At 41.7% G+C, this 17766-nt stretch overlaps 1 protein-coding gene across 4 annotated transcripts in view; it reads left to right on the top strand.

Moving 5' to 3' along the window:
• LOC126081505 (biorientation of chromosomes in cell division protein 1-like 1) overlaps positions 1-17766 on the top strand; it is a 37030-nt gene that overhangs the window by 9922 nt on the left and 9342 nt on the right. For 2 of the 4 annotated variants that reach the window (XR_007518412.1, XM_049893467.1), the window contains exon 2: positions 14645-14686. Coding sequence is in view for 2 of the 4 variants with exons in the window: in XM_049893467.1 (XP_049749424.1) it covers positions 14645-14686 (42 nt within the window). In the remaining 2 variants the exon portion in view is untranslated. Of the gene's footprint in view, positions 1-14644; positions 17453-17766 lie in introns of those variants that run through there. The other 2 variants (XR_007518410.1, XM_049893466.1) reach the window with 1 other exon arrangement.

Consider the following 17766-nt stretch of genomic DNA (forward strand, 5'->3'; position numbering starts at 1 on the left):
AGATTTCTAATTATGAACTTTGAGGGCCACACTGTTCTTTGCCTTGAAAAGAGCTGCTATTTGTTGTGGCAGCTGCGGAAAAAAGGGGGGGTGGTGGTGGAGGGAGAGAGGGCAAAGAATGTCCAAATGCGGGCTGGCACCCTCAGTTCACGCGCATGCCCTCAGCAGATGGACACGCTAATAGAGGCCGTGGATGTGTGTGATAAACTGGCAGATTTAGTGGCGGGGCTGGAAGGGGCTGGCCACCTGACTGCAGAGCCAGGGCTTCCACACAATAGCTCCCTGGGGTTGCTTTTCTTCAAAGATGGCTTTGAGTCCTGTTCCCTTCATGTGGAATGGAGGCTGTGGAGAAGTGTCTAATTTGAGACTGATACTGGGACTTTGGAGCAGGTGGAAAGATGATTATGAGCTACACTCATGGGGGAGGGATTATGGCCCAAGTGCAGGAATATCTGACCTGGGGAAGGGTCACTGGGTGCTCAGAAGCTTTTGCAAAGAGCAGAGGTAGATGGTCCCCAGAAACCTTATGGGCCTCTTGCCCTCAGGTGCTTTGACCAGGGCCATCTACGGAGTTTTTGAAATTTTAGAGTTTCGCCTGGAACTCTTCCCAGGACTGGCTGCTCTGTATTTTGATCCTCTGTGTTTTGGGATGGTGTACTTGGTGACTTTTTTCCTAGCTTGGCCAGCGACGACTGCTTGACCCTTTATTGTGATTTTGCTAATAGAGATTGGTTTGCAACTGCTTTATTTTGCTATTTCACCCCATTGTGTGTGTGAGGAAACTTTTTTTTGTTTGTTTCTTTTTTTAATCTTTCGCTTTTTAGTGAGACATTGGAAGCAGGAAACAGGGTGGAGGGGGGTAGATTGTGAGTTTTCCCTGATTTCAAGCAGGGTAAGAGAGGGGAAGTTGGGATGCCTTTTTTCTTTCCTCCTTTTTTGAGATTGGGGGATGTTTGTCATGTTTGTTTTTCAAATTGTGAGTTATAGTTTCCGAAGTATCTTTTGCCCAGCACCTGCTGCAGAAGAGGGAGATGTACAAAGGCCCCCGGGGGAGGCTGGTGTGGGGGAGTGAGGTGGGGAGGGTGAGGGGAGTGGGGTGGAGTGGGTGGGTTTCTCCTTCATGCTGGTAGCAGGGAATGGACTTTGCTGTCTCCGTGTTTACTCTTGTAACCAGTATAAGGGAGCAGCTGGTCTCCAGCCTTGAGCTCCCAGCTCCACCACGGTCATGGCCGTCTCCTGAGATGAGGCTCCTCAGCATCAAGGCTGCCTTCCACTTCCATCTAAACAAGTCCTTTAGCTCTAGGTTCACTGTAGGCTCTGAACAAGGAGTGCACCTGGTCATGGCTGGCCTTGGGTTCAGGGGGCAACCTTTCCTCCTTGGATGGCCTAGAGTGTCCTAGGCACTGTGCTGGCTTCACCTAGGCCTGGCGCTTCTTCCCTCAGCTGCAGCCTGGGGACCTCGGGTTCTGACAGCACAGATCTCACAAGCATGCTGAGTAAATGCCATCAGTGGATTCTTATAAGGGGGAGATATCAGTATCCTTCTTGGCCACTGAATTAAACTTGTTTTCCATGAAGGACGTGTGAATGGTGATACCTTTTCCTTTGAACATAGTTCTAGGAAATCTTTCAGGAAATAACGTGATAACCTGGACGCACTAACTCCACAGTCTGTCTGAACCAAAAACCCAAATCCGCTCCCATGAAGTCGATTCCAACTCATAGCGACCGTACAGGACAGAGTAGGACTGCCCCACAGAATTTCCAAGGAGTGCCTGGTGGATTCAAACTGTCAACCTTTTGGTTAGCAGCTGAGCTTAACCATTGCGCCATTAGGGCCTCATAGTTTGTCTAAACTGATGATTATTTAACTTGGGCTAAAACTACCTTAGAAGCCCTGGTGGTGCAGTGGTTAAGGGCTTGGCTGCTAACCAAAAGGTCAGTGGTTCCAACGCATCAGCCGCTCTGCGGGAGAAAGATGTGGAATCTGCTCCGTAAAGATTACAGCCTTGGAAACCCTATAGGGCAGTTCTACTCTGTCATTCCGGGTTACTATGGGTTGAAATTGACTCAACTGCAGTGGGTTTGGTTTTTTTGTTTTGTTTTGTTTTAGTCTTAATGGGAGCAGGTCACCAGGTCTTTTCTCCCTTGGAGTCACTGGGTGGGTTTAAACCACTGACCTTTCATTTAGCAGTCAAGTGCTTAACCATTGCACTACCAGGGCTCCTTAGGAGACCTAATGACTGGATATTCTGAATAAAGTTCTGAGGTATCAGCCAGTTTCATGGACCAGTTCTGACCGGTGAAATCTTTTCCGTGAAACCTACGGCTGCACCAAGGGATAGAAGATAGCAAGAAGTTATCTTCTGGAAAACTCACATCCTCTGTTTCATGGTACTTCCTGCAAGGCCCCCTTCCACAGTCAATCCTGGGCTTAGATTCTGGCTAAGAAATGTTACCTGATCCTGAGGCTAAAAAAGCAAACAAAAGAAAAGCTTGTGCTGTAAATAAACTGTTTGACTAACCTAGTAACGGGCACCAGGAGGTTGTGCCTTTTCTGACCCTGGCATATCGGTTATATATAGATATATAATCTCCAGCAGAAGCCCTGATGCTCTTCTGGTCGCCATCCAAGACAGCTGGCACGCTTTCTCATCTCTTACACCAGCAGTGGACATGAATCTGTAGAGAGTAGATCTTTGCCCTAGTTTCTACAACTTAGTTGGGTTAGGGAGAAAAACCAAAAAAAAAAAAAAAAGGAAAGACCGGTTGTCAAGTAGTCAATTCGGGCTCATAGCTACCCTATAAAAACAAAAAACGAAACAAACCCAATGCCATGGAGTCGCTTCGGACTCTTAGCAACCCTATAGGATAGTGTAGAACTGCCCCATAGAGTTTCCAAGGAGCTCCTGGTGGATTTGAACTGCCGACCGTTTAGTTAGCAGCTGTAGCACTTAACCACTATGCTACCAGGGTTTCTGGCTATCCTTTAGGGCAGAGTAAAACTGTCCCATACGGTTTCCAAGCAGCAGCTGGTGGATTCAGACTGCTGACTTTTTTGGTTAGCAGTCGAGTTCTTAACCACAGTGCCACTAGGGAGAAAAGTGAGTGGAAAATCAGGGGCATAGTCAGGGTAACTAGCGCCCAGGGGCAATCTCTAAACTGCGCCCCGCCCCCAAATTTCCAGGTAAATAGACGTTGGTAGCTGCTGCGAGGAAAAGAAGCCCAGCGCGCCCCGGCTTGCCCGCCCGCGATTTTCCGCTGCGCCCGTGTCGCTGGTCATTGAGCAGGCAGGCTGACAGGCCGGCTCCGGGGGACGGTGCCTCCAGGCGGGTGAGTCATCCCCGCAGACACCATGAGCCTCCCTCCGCAGCAGAAAGCAGAGCCTAAGCACGGCTGCAGCGGTGCGATCCGCACTTGCCCGCACCCCCCTAGTGAGGCCGCTATAGAAAATGGCCTTGCATGCTGAGTTCAGCTAGCTCAAATTTACTCTTTAGTTTTTTCGATAGTGTAATAAATGCCTCGGTCATCATAACATGTCTGCATGCATTCTGGTGAAGGCTTTTGTGTGCTTCGCACTGCTTACTGTTCCAGCTCAAATTGTTAGACAGAGCCCAGCACATTTCTAGTGGGTGCAAGACTGCCAATTAACAACCAGTAAACATATGTAGTGTGGTATGTTCTATGCAGAAGAAGGAAGTAAGAAAGAGGAAGAGAGCCCAATGTATTTTAAATAAGATGGTCTGAGAAGGCACAGGTGCCTATCTGGGCCGAGGAGACTTCAAGGCAGAGGGAACAGAAAATGCGAAGACCCGGATGCAGGTGTAAGTCACCTGTCCAGGGAAGAGCAAAGAGGCCAGTCTGGCCGGGGTGGTGTGGGGAGTAGGAAAGGGGCCGGGGAAGACATCAAAGAGGTGGAGTGGGGTGCAGATCCTGTAGGGCCTTTAGGCCATTGTAATGTATTCAGTTTTTATTAAAAAAATAAATAAATAGAGAGAGAGAGAAATTGCATGCATAATCAGACTTACATCTTAACTGGGTCACTCTCCTAGCTGTGTTGAGAAGGAAATAAAGACAGCTTAGAGGCTATTGCAGTCAATCCAGATGAGAGGTAGTGATGGCTGAGAGCTATGGAGGTGTTATGATTGGGTCAGATTCTGGGTGCACTTTGAAGGAAGGGCTGACATTAATCACTGAGTAATTGAACCTAGGACATGAGAAAGAGAAGCCAAGGATGACTTCAGGAGCTAGGTGATGGTACTTTTCACTGAGATGGAAAACAGTAGGAAGGAGAGGCTTGGAAGGGGAAAATCCAAGGGCTTGGTTTTGGCCATGTTATGTTTGAGACATTTTTAGACACCTGTATGGAGACACTGAGTGAGTAGTTGGATTTACGAATTTGGGTTTCAGAGGAGAGATTCAGAGGTTCAGGCTGGAGATATAAATTGGGATCATCAACATATCAGTACTACTTAAAGCCTTGAAAATGGATGAGATTATAAAGGGATTAGAAGGAATATGAATGGAAAGGAGAAATGATTAAGTACTTAGTCCTGGGACCTTCTAATGTGAAGAGATCCAAGATCCAAGAGATAAGGAGGAAAAAAGCAGGGAAGACTGTTAAGGAATGGCCTGTCTTGGAGGCAGATGGTTCCAAGGCGGAGGGATTAATCAAGTGTCTTAGATATGGCAGATAAATCCATAGATTTTGGCAATGGAATATCATTGGTGTCCTTAACAAGAAAAAATTTGCCTGGGGCAAGAGTCTAATTGGAATGGGATTTTTGACGGAATTTTATTAAATTTATGGAAATATTTAGGAAATATTGATATACTCAAAATATCTTTTCTACCACTTTACATTAAATCTTCACTTTAACAACAACAACAACAAAAAGCCTTCCCATTATAGGTCTTATTTTTTCCGTATATTTCACAGGCAGGTGCCAAGTGAAATCCTGCTATGCAAGGGGCCTCGACGATAACTGTGGAAGGAGTACCGAGGGACAGTCCTTCTTTGGGCAACCTCAGTAGGGAATGAAACTAACAACAAATGAGTATCAAAAAAGAGCTTTAGGATTGTGCTAGGAAGGAGAACAAAGGTGAAAGGGCAAACTATGAGGACCGTCACTTTCTGAGACTTGGCTTGGAATGACGTGAGATTTGCTAACCGAAATGTTGGAGGTTTGAGTCCACCCAGAGGCAACTCAGAAGACGTCCTGGTGATCTAATTCCAAAAACTCAGCCACTGAAAACCGTATGGAGTGGTTTTACTCTGGCACACTTGGGGTCACCATGAATCAAAGCTGGAGTTGCCCCGACAGCAGCTGTTTTTTCCTGAGGAAAGGCACCAGCATAGATTTGCTGAAGTGTGAGGGCAAGAGATATAGTGGGTTATTTTCTTGTGTACAGTTATTTTATTAATTTAACTTCATTTAAATTTTTGAGTAGTTAATACATTCACATGTTTCAAAATTAAATAAGTTTGGAAACGTATACAGTGAAAAGCCCCTGTTCCACCACTGTACCCCAGACACCTAGCTCTCCCTGGAGACAGTCAGGCTCACCAGTTCCTTGAGTATCCTTCCACAGATACCCTATTTACACAGTGTTCTTTCTGTACTTTAAAATATCTATCTGCCTTTCTATCTATCCCATATATTTTGGAGATATTCGTTATCAAAAAACAAAAAAACCCCAGTGCCGTCGAGTCGATTCTGACTCATAGCGAATTCCTTAACAGTATTTAATAATTCCTCCTTCTTCCTTGTCATGGTGTAGTATTCCCATTTTGCATCTATTATACTTAATTTATCTAATTCCCTATTGAAGGACATTTAGATTATTTCCAAACAATGCTGAAAGAATCACCTGTAGTACCGTGTCTTAGTCATCTAGTGCTGCTATAACAGAAATACCACAATTTCTTTAATAACAAGAAATTTATTTCCTCACAGTAAGCGACCCTATAGGATGGAGTAGAACTGCCCCATAGAGCTTCCAAGGAGCGCCTGGCGGATTCAAACTGCCGACCCTTTGGTTAGCAGCCGTAGCACTTAATCGCTATGCCACCAGGGTTTCCTCCTCACAGTAAAGTAGGCTAAAAGTCCAAATTCAGGGTGTCGGCTCCAAGGGAAGGCTTTCTCTCTCTGTCAGCCTTCTCACTGATCTTTCCCTAGACTAGGAGCTTCTCTGCACACGGACCCCAGGTCTAAAGGACATGCTCTGCTCCCAGCACTGTTTTTTTGGTGGTATGAGGCACCCTTGTCTCTCTGCTCACTTCTTTCTTTTATATCTCGAGATTGCCTCAATACACAATCCGATCTTCTAGACTGAGTCCTGCCTCACTAACACAACTGCCGCCCATCCTCCCTAGTTAACATCATAGAGGCAGGATTTACAACACATAGGAAAATCACACAATACTGGGAATCATGGCCCAGCCAAATTGATACACACATTTTTGGAGGGACATAATTCGATCCATGACATAATGATTTCACACATTTGTGAGCAAGCAACATTTCTAATTTAAAAATATATTTCTTTTTTTTATGTTTCTTATGTATATTATTTTATTTGATCATCATTTCAACCTTGTAAGGTGAGAAGGAAAAATATTATGGACCACTTTATAGGTAAATTGGTCAAAGTCCTACAAATTTAAGTGACTTTTCCAAAGTCATACAGCTATAACCATGTTACCGATAGGAGGCATTGAGCTGAATTCAGAGCATAGCCTTTTAATTTTAATTCTTCTACCCAATAAAAAGCAGAGGTCTGGTTTCTTCACCACACCACTTAAAGGTTTCTTTCTTTTTTTAATTGTAAAAATACATTTCAGTTTCTGTTTCTTTTTAAGATCTGTACTTTTAAAACTGAGGTATAATTTATATACAATAAAATTCATGCAATAAATGGTCCTATATGGTTTACATTTGCATTTCTCTACAGTCTAATGATGTTGAGCTTTTTTTTTTATGTACTTGTTGACCACTTACGAAGTGACTGTTTAAGTCTTGCCTTTTAAAATGTAATTGAGGTATAATTTACGTATAATAAATAGCATCTATTTAAAGTCAGGAAAGGTGTGTGTCAGGGTTGTATCCTTTCACCATACTTATTCAATCTGTATGCTGAGCAAATAATCCAAGAAGCTGAACTATATGAAGAAGAATGGGGCATCAGGACTGGGGGAAGACTCATTATGGACCTGCGTTATACAGATGAGACAACCTTGCTTGCTGAAAGTGAAGAGGACTTGAAGAGCTTACTGATGAAGATCAAAGACCACAGCCTTCAGTATGTATTACATCTCAACATAAAGAAAACAAAAATCCTCACAACTGGACCAATGTAATGTTGCCAATAAAGTGATCATTAGGAAGACTGTATAAACATGAGGCAGTGCAAAATTTCAATGGCAATTTGACTCCTATAATTATCAAAATGTGAAAGTATATATGACACTGGAAGGTAATGTGCAAACGTATAAGAAGCAATTTTGTTAGGGTAGAGGAACAAAAGGTGGCATACAGTTATATATATAAAAACCAAAACCCACTGCTGTCAAGTCCATTCTGACTCATAGTGACCCTACAGGACAGAGTAGAACCGCCCCATATAGTTTCCAAGGAGTGCCTGGTGGATTTGAACTGCCGACCTCTTGGTTAGCAGCTGTAGCACTTAACCAGAGTTTCCACAGTTACGTATATACGTATTTAAAGTCATTCTTTGTTAGCTTTTCAATACATGATGTAAACGTCCTTTCATCATTAGTTTGCACATCTGAGCAGATAAAGTGTCAAGGCTGTGTATTCTGGCAACAAAAATCAATATCCTTTTCTCAAAAATAACTTCACACAAAAAAGACCAGACTTACTGCCCTGACAGAGACTGGAGAAACCCCGAGTGTATGGTCCCTGGATGCCCTTTTAGCTCAGTAATGAAATCGCTCCTGAAGTTCAACCTTTAGCCAAAAATTAGACCGGCACATAAAACAAAATGAGACTAAAGGGGCACACCAGCCCAGGGGCAAGGACTAGAAGGCAGGAGGGGACAGGAAAGCTGGTAATAGGGAACCCAAGGTCAAGAAGGGAGAGTGTTGACATGTCATGTGGTTGTTAACCAATGTCATAACACAATATGTATACTAACTGTTTAATGAGAAGCTAGTTTGTTCTGTAAACCTTCATCTAAAGTACAAATTAAAAAAAAAAAAAATGTTGAATAGAACTGCCATATGACCCAGACACATCAATCCTAGCATATACCCAGAAGAGGTAAAAGCAGGAATGTAAACAGAAACCTGTATACCAATGTTCATTGCAGCACTTTTCACAACAGCCAAAAGGTAGGAACAACAAAATGTCCATCAACAGATGAATGGATAAACAAAATGTGGTATGTCCACACTATGGAATATCACTCAGCCCTTGATGAATACCACATGGATGAACCTTGAAAATACGTAGAAATTGAAGATCGCTAGTGGTTACCAGGAGTGGGAAGGAAGAGGGCATTGAGTTTATGTTATGGTGGTGGAATGATTTGGAAAAAGATAATGATAATGGTTGTACAACATGAAGAATGTAATCAATATCACTGAATTATGCATGTAGAAATTGTTGAGTTGGTGAATGTTGTGTTGTATATATTTTCACTACAATAAAAAAAGACAGTCCTATGGGGTGGGGGGTAGGGAAATAACTCCAGAGTTTGTAGAGTTTAACAGGTTAATTATCATCATAGAAATCAATTTATTATCATTATTCGCTCACTTCCATTTGTTGCTACTTTGCTTTAAATTAAAAGGTCAGTTTATAAAATGCCAAAAACCGACTTCACGACTAATAAAGAGGCTGAAAGAATAAGAAACAGAAGATAGACACAGGCAACATGAATTAAGTATAAATGAATGAGAGTATTGTTAAAAAAACCCTTTCTGCAATGTATTCTGAATTTCACCTGAGCCAATGACAAAAGTATTGATATTAAAGTTTAATATAACATTTTTAGCCAGGGGAGATCAACCCGGAAGGGTCAAACACACAAATACCCTGCTCTCAAATAAGTCCTTTTATCAAGTGTCAGTCTTTCAAATTAATAAATTTATAAATAACTATATGAGTATTTTATTAATAATGGACTTTTTCTTCCTGAAGTTGAAATAACGCACTCAGTCCCAGCTTCACGAGAATTTAATCACTGTGCTATTAGCAAACTTTTTTTTAAAATACCTTAGGAAATGTACAGAGTTGCTTAAAAGTTCATTTTTATTAGACCTTTTAAACCTTTTAGCTGTTTAGGCTAAGAAAAGAGAGAAGTTAAATCCCTGGTGCTAAACATGTGAGATGAGAAGGTCAGAACTCTTTCACTTGCAAATGACCAAAAAAAGCAAAAATCCCATATCCCAGATTGGCTTATGCCAAAGGAGAGATTTACAGGCTCATCTACTGCAAAGCCTAGAGCAAGTGTTGGCAACTACAATCATGGACCAAATCTGGCCCATCAGTATGTGTAAGTCCAGTGACCTAAGGATGGTTTACATTTTTTGTATGATTTCAGGAAAAAATTAAAAGAATATTCCAGGGCATGTGAAAATTGTATGAAACTCAAATTTCAGTGCTCATAAATTAAATTTTATTGGAACATAGCTGCATTCATTTGTTTACGTATTGTCTATGGTTGCTTTTGGGCTGTAACAACAGAGTTGAACAGTCACGACAGAGACAGTGTGGCCTCCAAAGCCTAGAATATGTACCTGTTGGCACTTTATCACAATTAAGAAAAAAAAAGAATAAGAAGAGTTGGTCAAGTTGTCTTAAATTTAAGCAAAGTTCTCAATACTACAACACCCAGCACAAACTTCGTGGCCATCTTAACTTCTCTGTTCTCCAAATTTTAAATATTAAATTTATTGCAAATTTCTATAATGGAAATATGTCGTAAATTCTAAATCAAAAGTGAATGGAGAAAATCACTTGATTTACCAAAAAAGCTACCAAAAACAAAACAAAACAAAACAAATCTGTTGCCCTCAAGTCGATTCTGTTTCACAGCCACCCTGTAGGACACAGTAGAACTGCCCCATAGGGTTTCCAAGGAGCGGCTGGTGGATTTGAACTGCCAACCTTTTTTGGTTAACAGCCGCAGCTCTTAAACACGGTGCCACTAGGGTTCCAAAATTTGTTAGCAACAACTCAGTTTTTTAAAGTCAAAATATGTAAAAATGAAATCAAACATTTATTGCCTTATGAATGAATGACACAGTCTCCACTAATAACATGATCGCTCTCACTTTAAGCCTAGCATACCCATGTACCATGTACACACTGTCTGATATAGATGAACTCTGAATACTCCCAAGCCCCTTTGAGCCTTCAGATTGCCTCCTTCATTCATTTATTTATTTATTTGGCAAATACTTTTTTAAAGAACACTTACTGTGTGCAAAAACACTGTGCCAGCTACTGGAATTCCATGGGGAGTAAACTCCATGGTCCCTGCCCTCCCAAAGCTTACAGTTTATTGAGAAAGAGAACACTAATCAAATTATACAATATATAGGAACCTATGAATGAATGTATCAGGAAGTCTTAACTGTATGTGTGTATGTGTGTGTGTTGGGGGAGGGCAGGAAAAAATACAAGGATTCTTCGGGAAGTAACATTTCAGTTAAAATATAAAGGGTTAACCAAGTGAGAGTGGTGGCAGGATGGTGTCATGGATTGAATTGTGTCTCCCCCAGAATATAGGTCAACTTGACTAGGCCATGTTTCCCAGTATTGTGTAGTTGTCCTCCGTTTTGTGTTCTGATATAACTGTCCTGTGTGTTGTAAATACCAACCTCTACGATAGATTTAAGGATTAAGAGACAGTTATGTTAATGAGGCAGGACAAAATCTACAGGATTAGGTTGTACCTACAATCAATCAATTTTGGTATATAAAAGAGAGAAGCGAGCAAAGATGAGGGGGACCTCATTACCACCAAGCAAGAAGAGCCAGGAGTGGATTGTGTCCTTTGGACCCAGGATCCCTGTACTGAAAAGCTCCTAGACCAGGGGAAGATTGATGACAAGGACCTTCCCCTAGAGCCTACAGAGAGAGAAAGCCTTCCCCTGGAGCTGGTGCCCTAAATTCAGACTTCTAGCCTCCTAGACAGTGAGAGGATAAACTTCTGTTTGTTAAAGCCATTCACTTCTGGTATTTCTGTTATAGCAGCACTAGATAACTAAGACAGATGGTAAAAGCATTCCAGGCAGAAGGATATACTATGTCAAGGCTCCGAGACCAGATGGACCATAATGTATCCTAGAAATTGAAAGGTCACTGGTGGCTGGAATCCAGAAATAGAGAGTTGGTATAGATTGAGGTGGGCTTGGATATCAAGGTAAGAGTCAGATCATGCAGGAGGAAATAGACTGTGTTAATGACTTAAGGTTTTAGTCTCTATTTAGTGGGATGATATAATTAGATTTGTGGTTTTAAAAGCTGTCTTTGGTGGCAACATGGGGAGTAAATTACAGGGGCCCAAGAGTGTAGGTGGAGAGACCAATTAGGAGTAGTTCAGGCAAAAAAAAAAAAAAAGTTTCTTCAAATAAGGTAGTGGCTAAAGGGAAAGAGATGTGGACAGAGTCCAGAGATCATTAACAGTTTAATTTGATAGGTTTACTTTGGGGGATTGACAGAGAAGGAGAAAACAAGCATGCATACTGAGTTTCTGGCTTGTTCAAGTGGGTAAATGGTCTCATTTATCATGACTAGAACTACTGAAAAAAATTGGGATGGAGATGATGAGTCTGTGTTTGATTGTATTATTTAAATTGCCTCTGAATTACCCAGGTAGCAATGGCCAGAAGCCCGTCGGAGAATCAAGTCTGAAATTCGAAGGAGTAATATAGGATGAGAAATAAAAATTTAAAGAGTCATGAACCTGTCAATAATATTTAATACTATGGGAATGGATGATGGTGAAAGATGAAGAAACTAAAGATTTTTACCAACTCCTGCAGTCTGAAATTGATCAAACATGCAATCAGGAGGCATTGATAATTACTGGAGATTGGAAGGAGAAAGTTGGAAACAAAGAAGAAGGGTTGGTAGTTGGAAAATATGGCCTTGGTGATAGAAATGATGCTGGACATTGCATGATAGAATTTTGCAAGACCAACAACTTCTTCATTGCAAATACCTTTTTCGCCAACATAAATGGTGACTATACACATGGACCTCGCCAGATGGAATACACAGAAATCAAATCGACTACATTGTGGGAAGAGAGAATGGAAAAGCTTAATATCATCAGTCAAAAAAAGGCCAGAGGGAGATTGCAGAACAGACCATCAGTTGCTCATATGCAAGTTGAAGTTGAAACTGAAGAAAATTAGAACAAGTCCACAAGAGCCAAAGTATGACTTGAATATATCACACCTGAATTTAGAGACAATCTCAAGAACAGATATGACATGTTGAACACTAATGATCGAAGACCAGAAGAGTTGTGGAATGACATCAAGGACATCATACATGAAGAAAGGAAGAGGCCATTAAGAAGACAGGAAAGAAAAAAAGACTAAGATGGATGTCAGAAGAGATGCTGAAACTTGCTCTTGAACATCGAGTAGCTAAAGCAAAAAAAAGAAATGATGAAGTCGAGGAGCTGAACAGAAGATTTCAAACAGCAGCTCGAGAAGACAAAGTAAAGTATTATAATGACATGTGCAAAGAGCTGGAGATGGAAAACCAAAAGGGAAGAACACGCTCTGCATTTCTCAAGCTGAAAGAATTGAAGAAAAAATTCAAGCCTAGAGTTGCAATATTGAAGGATTCTATGGGGAAAATATTAAATGACTCAGGAAGCATCAAAAGAAGATAGAAGGAATATACAGTGTCACTATACCAAAAAGAATTGGTCAATGTTCAACTGTTTCAAGAAGTAGCAATGATCACGAACCAATGGCACTGAAGAAAGTAGTACAAGCTGCACTGACAACATTGGTGAAAAACAAGGCTCCAGGAATTGACAGAATATCGATTGAGATGTTTCAACAAATGATGCAGCTCTGGAAGTGCTCATTCGTCTAAGCCAAGAAATTTGGAAGACAGCTACTTGGCCAACCGACTGGAAGAGATCCATATTTATGCCTATTCCCGAGAAAGGTGATCCAACCGAACGCAGAAATTATAGAACAATATCATTGATATTGCACGCAAGCAAAATTTTGCTGAAGATCATTCAAAAGCAGCTGTAGCAGTACATCAATATGGAACTGCCAGAAATTCAAGGTGAATTCAGAAGAGGAGGCAGAACCAGGGATATCGTTGCCGATGTCAGATGGATCCTGGCCGAAAGCAGAGAATACCAGAAAGATGTTTACCTGTGTTTTATTGACTGTGCAAAGGCATTCGACTGTGTGGATCATAACAAATTATGGATAACATTGCAAAGAATGGGAATTCCAGAACACTTAATTATGCTCATGAGGAACCTGTACACAGATCAAGAGGCAGTAGTCCCAACAGAACAAAAGGATACTGTGTGGTTTATAGTCAGGAAAGGTGTGTATCAGGGTTGAATCCTTTCACCATACCTATTCAATCTGTATACTGAGCAAATTATCTGAGAAGCTGGACCATATAAAGAAGAATGGGGCATTGGGATTGGAGGAAGACTCATTAACAACCTGTATTATGCAGATGGCACAACCTTGCTCACTGAAAATGAGCAGGACTTGAAGCACTTACTGATGAAGATCAAAGACCACAGCCTTCAGTATGGATTACACCTCAACATAAAGAAAACAAAAATCCTCACAACTGGACCAATAAGCCACATCATGATAAATGGAGAAAAGATTGAAGTTGTCAAAGATTTCATTTTACTTGGATCCACAGTCAACACCCATGGAAGCAGCAGTCAAGAAATCAAAAGATGTATTGCATTGGGCAACTCTGCTGCAAAAGACCTCTTTAAAGTGTTGAAAAGCAAAGATGTCACCTTGAAGAGTAAGGTGCCCCTGACCAAGCCATGGTTTTTTCAATCGCTTCCTATGCATGTGAAAGCTGGGCGATTAATAAGAAAGATCGAAGAAGAATTGATACCTTTGAATTGTGGTGTTGGCAAAGAATATTGAATATACCACGGACTGCCAAATGGAAGGAACAAATCTCTCTTGGAAGAGGTACAGCCAGAATGCTCCTTAGAAGCAAGGATGGCAAGAGTAAGTCTCACATATTTTGGACATGTTTTATAGTAGAGGGTCAGTGAAAAAAGAGGAAGACCCTCAATGAGATGGATTGACACAGTGGCTGCAACGATGGGTTTAAGCATAACCACGATTGTGGGGATGGTGAAGTACTGTGAAGTGTTTCGTTCTGTTGTACATGGGGTTGCCGAGAGTCAGAACAGGCTCGATGGCACCTAACAACGACAATGTTATATGTCAGCTTAGCTAGGCTATGACTCTCGGTTGTTCGGCAGACACTATGTAATCACCTTCCATTTTGTGATCTGGTGTGAAAAGCCAATCAGTTGAAAGGGGAGTTTACTTGGGGGTGTGGGCGGCCTTCAGTATATAAACGGATGTTTTGGCAAAGCTTGTGCTCCCTCTCTCACTCTCTGTCTCTCTCTCTCTCTGTAGACTCTGCACTCTTCTTGTCGCTTGGCATCCAGTTTGTGGGAGGTAAGCCTTCAAAGTTTTCATCCTGCTGCCTGACCTGCAGATTTTGTGTCCATCAGCCCCTGCAAACACGTGAGCTGGCGGAGGTCTTCAGCCTGACATCTGACCCAAGGATTTGGGTTTTGCCAGCCCCCAAAATTGTGTAAGCCATTTCCTTACAGTTGTGTGACCCATTTCCTTGAAGTAAATCTCCATCTCTATATACATTTCACTGGTTTTGATCCTCTCTAGAACCCAGACTAAGACAAGTTTACCTAGAAAGAGAGAGTAAAGACTAAGAGACAGAAGGTAAGGAAGTCTCACTTCAGTCTTGAAAAATCCCCACATTTATTACAGAGATGAAGACTTAGAAGTAGGATACAGACAGGTAAGACTGGGAAGCTAAGCAGGATCAGAAGAGTGTGGGTCATGGCAGCCAAGGAGAAACATGATTCACAGAGGAGGAAATGGTCAGTAAAGCCAAATGCTGCTGAGGAGCCATGCAAGATAAAGTCTAAATATTGCCCATTGGATTTGGTGATGTTGAGGTCATTGGTGACCTTAGTGAGAGCTGTTTTGGGAAATTCTGGGGGTGGAAGCTAAATTTGAGTGGGCTGAAAAGTGACTCAGATCCTGTTTTCATAGGACTCCTGACTTTCGATACTATCCTTTTATGATTCAACTTCTGTCCTTTGAACCTGATCTCCCTCTATTGACTCTTCAAGACTTGACTCAGCCGCAATATACAAGGTGCTTCTGACTACTCAGGTAGATGATCCCATCCTAATTCATCCCTTTGGAACCCAACTGTTAGTCCTGACCTATTTAACATCCCGGGCAACACAAAGTGTTGACAATTGAATCTTTACCCTTCCAGGTCATGAGATATAGGCCTCGGGTTTGAATCAAGGCTTTGCCACTAATTGGGTGGAATTGGAAAGTTGCCTAAGTTCAGTATCCCAATCAGTAAAGTGAGTACTAATCATACCTATTTTACCATCTCATTTTCAAAATTAAAGTTCATGATACACGATCATTGCTTAATAAATGTTACCTTCCTCTGCCTTTCCTGTCCTCCTAGGTAACAAACATCATTTTAACCACCTTTATATGGAGCATTTCTAAACTTAAAGAGATGTTTTCTATAGAAAGACATTTCCCTACCTTTGCAATCAAGGAATATGGGCACATCCCTGGCGACATTTCTTTCTTCCTCCAACATTAGTTTCTTGAGCACCTTTAATGTGACAAGCACAGAACTAGTTTTTGGGCAGTCATTGATGAACCAGATGGACAGGGCTTTTTGCCACGTGGACCTCATAATCTAGTACAGGAGGTAGGACAGTGTAGCAAAAATCGAAGTGATAAATGACATGATTATAAATTGTGATAAGCGCTGTGAAAGCAATATAAAGGGTGCTGGGAAACACAGAATGATGGGTTCGGGCTACTTCAAGTAGATTCAAGGGGGAAAGTTTTCTGGCAATTTGTTGTGAAAGCTGACACCTGAAGGACATGAAGGAACCAAAGAGATTCATTATTTTTGATATTTATTAAAAGACTGGGCTCTAATACAGTGACCCCAACCCTCCCTGCTACCACCTGAGAAGGTACTGAGGTGTGTAGGTATGTTAGTCCCTAAGGTGGATCTATATCTTTGTGGTGTTGTTAGTTGCCATTGTGTCACCGTCCTGTGCCATCCTCATGATCGTTGACATTTTTGCTTGCATTGATGCAGCCATTGTATAGTACCTTCAACCTACGTGGCTCATCTTCCAACGCTGTATCAAACAATATTCTGTTGTGATTCTTAGGGTTTTCATTGGCTAATTTTTGGAAGTAGATTGCCAGCCCTTTTTCTCTAGTCTTGTCTTAGTCTGGAAGCACCACTGAACCTGCCCACCATGGTTGACCCTGCTGGTATTTAAAATACTGGTGCACAGCTTCCAGCATTATAACAATATGCCAGCCACCACAGTACCACAAACCGACAGACATCTAGGTGGCTATGTTTTTGTTAATGTTTAGTGTTTTTCTTTCTGCTTCTCATCTGTCAGATGCTCAAGTCAATTACTTTTTAAACAGCTGCTATTGCCAGTCTACTTGTGGGCTGGGAAAACTTATAATAGTATTGATGAGAATTCCATACTGATTAAAATGAAATAGAATGTGAATGAGACCTCTCCCCTGAGTAAGTTATCTAAACTTTGGGGCCTGAACTTTGTACTACCTCATTAAGCTTCTTAGGGACCAATTTTTCTCCTGGGTTCTTGGCTAAGTTCTGGACCAGAAAGGCTCTGAGTAAGTGACCTCTGGACAAGTGGGGTGTTGCTGTGCAATCCTAAGCAATTATGACACACGTTATCTTTGTAAATTAGATGACCAGTTGAATTTGTGTAGAGTCCTAGTGTGCAAAGTATTAATTGTAAACCTGGGAGGGCCCTGAGCAAATAGACTGACTAGCTTCCTATCTGATTTTGTGGTTTTCTGTCTCTCCAGGGATGGGGCTGAACCTCTACCTTTGTATTCCTCTGGACAGCCAGCCGAGCTTAGGAGAATTGCGTTTAATGTTAGAGGAAATGGGTTGAGAGGGAATATCAAAGTGCCTCACCTCCTGAGTCAAGTTCATGAACGCTTAATAAGAATTTGTCTTAGTCATCTAGTGCTGCTGTAACAGAAATACCAAAAGATGACTAAGACAGTCTAGTAGGCTAGAAGTTCAAATCAGGGCGTCAGCTCCAGAGGTAGGCGTTCTTTCTGCCAGCTCTGGAGGAAGGTTCTTGTCATTATTCTTCCCCTGGCTTAGGAGCTTCTCAGGCTCAGGGGCCCCGGGTCCAAAGGATATGCTCTGCTCCCAGTGCTGCTTTCTTGCTGGTATGAGGTCCCCATGTCTCTCTGCTTGCTCCTCTCTTTTGTATCTTAAAAGAGATTGCCTCAAGACACAACCCAATCTTGTGGATTGAGTCCTGCCTCATTAACATAAAACATAGCTGCCAGTAATCCCATCTCATCAACATCATAGAGATAGAATTTACAACACATAGGAAAATCCTATCAGATGACAAAATTGTGGACAATCACACAATACTGGGAATCATGGCTTA

The sequence above is a fragment of the Elephas maximus genome, chromosome 8 (genome assembly GCF_024166365.1).
Source record: "Elephas maximus indicus isolate mEleMax1 chromosome 8, mEleMax1 primary haplotype, whole genome shotgun sequence".
NCBI lineage: Eukaryota > Metazoa > Chordata > Mammalia > Proboscidea > Elephantidae > Elephas > Elephas maximus.